The 6,590-nt window shown below is 43.1% G+C and overlaps 2 protein-coding genes across 2 annotated transcripts in view; one reads left to right on the top strand and one right to left on the bottom strand.

Moving 5' to 3' along the window:
- LOC122356328 (inositol polyphosphate-5-phosphatase A-like) overlaps window positions 1–1,118 on the top strand; it is a 116,253-nt gene extending 115,135 nt beyond the window's left edge. The window contains exon 16 of the mRNA XM_043254889.1: window positions 1–1,118. This exon is cut by the window's left edge and continues 249 nt beyond it. The gene's annotated coding sequence lies outside the window, so the exon portion shown is untranslated.
- nkx6.2 (NK6 homeobox 2) overlaps window positions 1–5,594 on the bottom strand; it is a 5,606-nt gene extending 12 nt beyond the window's left edge. Inside the window, exons 1-3 of the mRNA XM_043254890.1 lie at window positions 3,773–5,594; window positions 2,883–3,055; window positions 1–2,666 (exon numbers count right to left, since the gene is read on the bottom strand). The exon at window positions 1–2,666 is cut by the window's left edge and continues 12 nt beyond it. Of these exons, the coding sequence (XP_043110825.1) occupies window positions 2,418–2,666; window positions 2,883–3,055; window positions 3,773–4,184 (834 nt within the window). The 5' untranslated portion in view covers window positions 4,185–5,594 and the 3' untranslated portion in view covers window positions 1–2,417. The remainder of the gene's footprint in view (window positions 2,667–2,882; window positions 3,056–3,772) is intronic.
- Between the last annotated feature and the right edge of the window lie 996 nt (window positions 5,595–6,590).

Genomic DNA, 6,590 nt, shown 5'->3' with positions numbered 1-6,590 from the left:
CACACACACACACACACACACACACACTCTGAATCAGACGCCTCTCAGCCCGGTTTCCCAAACTCTAACAGAAGATCAGAAACACTCAACAGATTTTAAAAGGCATCCTTGTGGATTTTAGAAGCTCCTCCTAATATTACGAGCTCCTTCCATTCAGTATGTAAGATGTTTTAAAGTGCAATGCAAGAATTCTCGTTGTATTTCTGTGGTTAGGTTTATCCGTACGAGCTGATTTCACTGCTGTTTGGACCTTTCTAGACTTTCTCTGTTAGAATAGACAGATATATTCTGTTCTAGCATCTGTATGGTTTTCTTCCTCTCTTGTTTTTTTTGTTTTTCTCTCCTTCTTGTCGTGCCGCGCCGCATACAACCGCTCGAGTATCATTTTATATTCTGTACTTTTTAAAGAGATAATTTATAATTCGTACCAAAACTATTAGATGCTGACGTGTCGATACGAGCGGCTGCTTCGGGTGTACAGTCGAATCGTCTGAATAGTTATAAGGAAGCGACTTAATCCGCATCGATGTAAGAAGAAAATGCCATTTCAGCCTATATGATTTATATATATATATATTTAGCCGATTTCGTTTTTTATCTTTTAAGCAGTGCCATAAACCATGCGAGTATATAAGATAGTTTGCTCGGTTCTCACAGTACTGTTCTTATTCTAACTTATTTCTGTGTAATAATGTTACGGTTGAATGTGATATTTTAAATAGGCCTGGGTATCTTAAATAGCTGTATCCTTTCCTTTTGGTTTTGTATGATTTCCTGTTATTCTATGATTGTGTCACGGTGCCAACTGTCGAGCTCGGTCAGATGTAGAGCCTCGGACGATAAGGACCAGGAGGACCCTTCTTGATTTCTGCGGTCTGTTCTCCGCTAGCGCTGACCGACTTCTTCACACTACAGAGTCCGTCCTTCGTGTCCGAATCGCTGGGAATGATTTTGTGTCGCTCCCACAGCGATCCGGTTAGAAGAGCCGCTTGTTAACGGTGTTTTTCCCAGCAGGTCAGGTGATAGGATGCGCTCTTTTCTTTAAGCAGATAGCGATTAGACCTCATGGATGGCAAGACCTCCAAAAGCAATAAAACCATTAGAACTCAATGAACGAATGAATGAATCAGTGCCTCTTTGTCATCCGTCGAGCATCAATAACACCATGAGAACCACTGAACAGGCCTGGGACATTTACATGCATTCAACAACCTTGGTGGTCCCTGACAGGGAAAAGAAAAAGGAAGATCTAATATATATATATATATATAGTGTTCATTCGATCAAACTATTTATAAAAAATTCTATATTCATTGGTTATAGCTGGTTATCTTATTAAAGCAGAAACTCACAAAAGGCGACTTTCTTTTGCACGTGTTTTATGCGCGTTCACGTAACCACTAAACTTCATTACTCGCGCGCTTTCACCTGATGTTACCATAGCGACACAGCGCGCGACATTCGTCGATTAATATCGACATCAGGTCGTGACTTACAGACGCTTAAAAATAAATCCGCACGTCTCCAAAAAAAAAAATTAAAAATTATAATGGCATGTTTAATTTAATTTTAGCAGTAATTTAATTTGTTTAAATTTTAAATTAGTAATTAAATAGTTTTTTTTTGTTCCCCCGACAGAAATAGAGATCGAATGAACGCGAGTTTAAAGCTTTATTGCCGATCGGCTCGGGCTCCTGAAATAAACGAAATATTCCTTAATTTAGCGGGAAATGTTTATTTCTACAAACGCGCGCCTGTCTTTAAACGAACGCGCGCGATATTAAATGATTAGTAACGTTACTGTAAGAATCGGACCCTCTTTCCTGTAACGCTCGGATAAATAACAGCACGTCTCAGAAATACGCGACAAAAAGGAGCAGGACATGTCTGAAACGTTGGCTTGTTAAATAATTTATTGATAATACAAAGTGTTTCTCCTCCCGTCCTCACGGAAGCGGTCCTATTCTCTCCGTCTTCAGTGTTTGGTGAACATAAACTCCAGCCGAAAGAAGATTATTAAAACAGATTCTATTCACATCATTTACAGCACCGGCGCTTCTTTATACACTTGGTGTACCTGTCTCCAAAATTAAAATGTTTTTTTTTTTGTTTGTTTGTTTTTATGCGGAAAAAAAGGCGTTATTCTTCTGCGATCGAAGACGAGAATGATCTTAATGCCGAGGAGGAGGAGGAGGAGGATGAAGATGACGGCGAGTCTCCGTGATGCTTTGATAACATAATTTACTCAGTAAAAAATATATATACATCTCCCGTCCACTTCTACCTGTACAAGCGCGTTCAGAGCAAAGCGAGATCGGCGTGAACAGTGTTTATACCCTGCTTAACTCTGCCCCGGTTCTCCAGAAGAATCCGAAGCGGGTGATGAAGATGAAGGTGACGATGAAGAGTCGGTGTCATCACAAAGTGTCCGAGCTGTTGCTGCAAGGGCTGATGAGGGACAGGCTGCTCGTCTTGTGCTTTTTTAACAGTCTCGTGATCTTCTCGTCGTCGGAGTTCGGGTCCAGGGGTTTGTTGTACTCGTCGTCCTCCTCGTTCTCCGAGCTCTCCTTCATCTTCTCCGTCTCGGAGTCGTGCTTCTTCTTCGCCGTGGCCATTTCCGCCGCGTGCCTCTTCCGCCATTTGGTTCTCCTGTTCTGAAACCAAACCTAAAAGAGAAAAAGCACCGCTTCAGAACACCGCCGTCTTTAGGATCCTGCTATTATTATTAATAAAAGCGCGCGCGCGTTAACGTAAGGCTCGACCGTGCAATATTTTTTAGCTTTAAAATACAGTTTATAAACGAATTCTCCGACGGTTTTTGCAAATGCAGGTGACTCGTTTGCACCAAAGGGGAATAAAAGTGTAGAAATGTGTAGAATTACCTTGACCTGGCTCTCGGTCATGCCCAGGGAGTAGGCGAGGCGCGCTCTCTCGGGTCCCGCCAGGTACTTGGTCTGCTCGAAGGTCTTCTCCAGCGCGAAAATCTGCTGTCCTGAAAAAGTTGGCCTGGAGTGTTTCTTCTTCCCGTCCTTGTCCAGCATCATGTTTGCTTGGGCTGGAGAAAGAAAGAAAGACGCGCTCCGTCAAATAAAACCGAAAACGGCGCGTTACGTTTTATTTTTTATTTATCATCATCTTTGCTCGACACGTGTCGAAACCGGTGCACTCTTTAAAAAAAAAAAAAAAAAAGCAAGTGCATTTATTGGCATCATAAACTTTCAGATACAGAAAAGTTTCGTTTTTTTTAAACGCTCTCCAAAACGTTTCTTTCAGGGACCCCCCAAAAAAAGCTACGTCTGCAAAAACACGCTTTATTTAAGACTGGCATCGATTTAGGAAAAGGTTTAATAATCATAAACACAACACTCGAGTCAGGAGTTAAAAAAGCACGCTTTCGTAATTCATTTCGCGCTTAATAATGCACTTAAAATACTCTTTAGCGGCTTACTGCGTAAAAATACATTAAATATCAGCAGAGTGTGATGTTTTGGGACGCCTTGAATATGAACTAAATGCGTTTGAAAATGTAGTCAACACTTGATGGATTCAACGAGTGCTAAATCAGTTTAGAATTAAATAGAGCTAGCGTGCATTTAAGCTCATAATCGACGGTGTCCCAAAAAACAGTTTTTAAGAATCGTTTTTAATCTATTAAGTAGAGAATCAGCGCGCTTTAACTTCTATTTGACTCATCTGCGCTGAGTTCCCCAGAAAAACCAGAACGAGAACCAGAAGCCGGTTTAGAAGGACTCCGGGACTCTCCGGGACTCACCGGGACAGGGGACCCTCGGGTCTCTCCAGGGCGAGCCCTGCATCATTCCGGGCCAAAAGATGGGCGCCCTCCCGGGCAGCTCCGTCAGCGGCTTCGGGTACCGAGACACGGCCGCGGGGCTGAAGTACATCCCGGTCGACGTCAGTCCGTTGATGCGGGGGAAACCCGAGAGCAGCTGCCCCGCGGAGGCGATGGGTCTCCCCAAGATATCGCTAATTCCGTGCGGCGTCCCCAGCGGGATCTGAGAGCTCAGGCCGCCGAAGGAAGGAGCCTTGAAGCCCGCGGGGTTCTGCAGGGCGTACGGGAATAAAGACGTCTTCATCTCGGTCATGTTGTGCAGCGCAGCCAGAGGAGTGCTGCCCAGGACGAACGCACTCTGCCGGTTACTATCCATCTGGCCGACCGCTAACATCGGTGCGAGCGAGGCACAGGGCGACCCGCGACGCGACGAAGTTCGTGCGAGGAAAGTTTGACGCCCGCGACTCCTCCGCTGGAAGCGCGACTCTCGATCCCAGAATCCCGGTGCCGGCCGTCGGCAGATCTCACGCCCGCTTTGAGTGCCGCGATCGCCCGCATCTGACGCGCCGTTCCCCGCTCAATGGACTCCGGCGGCGATGACGCGCAGATAACCGCGCCGCCGCCCGCGAGCGCGCGCCTCCCATTGGAAGACGCTAAGTGACGCCGCGCTCTGATTGGAGGACGCGACGCGGCGGGTTTGCGCGGAGGAAGCCGCGCTCGGTCGAGCTCGTGTCGCAGCGCCGTTAATGACGCGTCGCGCGGTACAAATCACTGCATCCGACACAATAGACGCGTTTACTTCACGACGCGCTCGTCTGTTCCTCCAGAAGTCGTTTAAGACAAACACGGGGCGCTTTTTAAGCGCGGAAAACGACGCCACGCGCTTTTTATCGTTAAAACGCACGCGTCTCTTAATCGCGGGGCATTAAAACTTTACACTTTCGTAGTTTTTAATAGAATGACTTTATTATTATTATTATATTATTGGTAATAGCATCGCTCGTTATATTTATAAACCTAACGCGCTGTTGCACAAAGAACCAAATCATTTAAAGCAGCTATCTTAAGAATAACGCGATGTTTCACTGTATATACTTCAGTCTGATCGCATCCAACATTCCTGTAGTTTGTCGTGTAATTATTAAACGCGTCTCACAGTATGTTTTCTCTGATCATATCCTCATGAACTGTATTTAGGCCGCATGTAATATATATATATATGAGATCTTTAGCGTGTTTTCTCATCTCTGAGAGCAGCGGTGTGTTTTATGGATCATGAGAAGGGACGAGTGAAATATGAAATATGATCGTGCTGGAATTTAAAAGCCTGACATTATTCAGAGCTTCATCAGAAACGCGTCGCTTGAAATATAAAGATGACTGAACACTTTCCCCGCCGTTTATTTATTCGTTTAATCGCCTGCTGCTTAAAAACAGGCTCCTCGTTTCGTTTTATTTATTATTATTTTATCATTACACCTCGTGTATTTTTCTTATAATTCTGAGTGTGATATAAATCTCTGAAATAAATACAAACCCCTTTCGGATCCCGAGTTTAATGAACCGAATTCTTGTTATGAATTAATTTCTGTGTATTTCCCGCGTTTCCGGTCGAAGCCGCTCTTCATCATCATCTTTAAAGCACGCGGGTTTTCTTCATCACTGTATTATAAGTGTTTGTCTTGATTCAGGATCATGTCCGATGAACTCATATAATCACGCTGTACACATATTTTCTGCTGCATGATCTGTCATATAAATACTGTTGAGAAATAAACTATAAACCTTAATCTAATCTAAAGCCCAGTGTAGCGGTGCCTGATTAAACGCGAGCTCGTGGATGTTATTAACGCTTTATTTCGTTTCTGAATGTATTTGTCTAAATATGATGCAGGTGTTTGTTGTTAATGACAGCGTGTCAGGCTGAGATTTGATAGCAGTCTTTAAACCCCGTGCTCATTCACTAAAAAGCAAGCCCTTAAACCTCGTCGACTCTGCGTCATTTCCAGGAAACCAGCGCCCTCTTCCGGTCACACCTCGAGCACGCGCCCTGACTAAAGTCTGCGCTTTAACTACTTTAACTACTTGATAGTAATTAGTAAGGTAAGAGATGTAGAATAGGGCATTAATATGTGCTTAATTATCACTAATAAACCGCTAATATTCGATTCATTTGCAGGCTAATAAGAAGGGAATAGGTGTAACTGTAAAATAAAGAGTTATTATTATATTTTAATAACTTCTATCTTTTCATTAACTTCTTAAATCGTTCCGTGTTGAAGTACCATTGGGTGCCGGTCTCAGTGAAGATACTCTTCATCCGAGGAAGAACCAGACGAAAGTAAAGTCTCTGACACTGAAACAGAAACTGAGTGATTAGAAACAGAATTAAGTCTATTATTAGAATACAGTTCTATGGGTCTGAAAGTCAAGGCGTGACTCATATTTATATGATGTGTAGTTTAGCAAAACCTGACATCAATAACCTCACTAATACCTGCATTTATAAAGCAGTACAAGAATCAAGTATTCTAGACATTTTTATTTTGCTCTAATTAAATCAGATTCACACCCAGCAGTGATTCATTCCTGAACGAACTAATCGAGCGAATCACTGATTCACTTAAAGACATCCTTTCTTCATTTCTTAACGAATCAGCTGTTTGAATGAATGATTCAGTAATTAATATTTATGTTTCTGTAAGGTATATTTAATAGATTGCAGACAAGTTTGGTTTATTAAACGAATCTTTTGAATCAGATTCATTCATCAATGAGATCCCGTCAACGTCGTCCGAAC

Source organism: Puntigrus tetrazona, chromosome 13 (genome assembly GCF_018831695.1).
Source record: "Puntigrus tetrazona isolate hp1 chromosome 13, ASM1883169v1, whole genome shotgun sequence".
NCBI lineage: Eukaryota > Metazoa > Chordata > Actinopteri > Cypriniformes > Cyprinidae > Puntigrus > Puntigrus tetrazona.
This window is presented reverse-complemented; position numbering and strand designations above follow the sequence as displayed.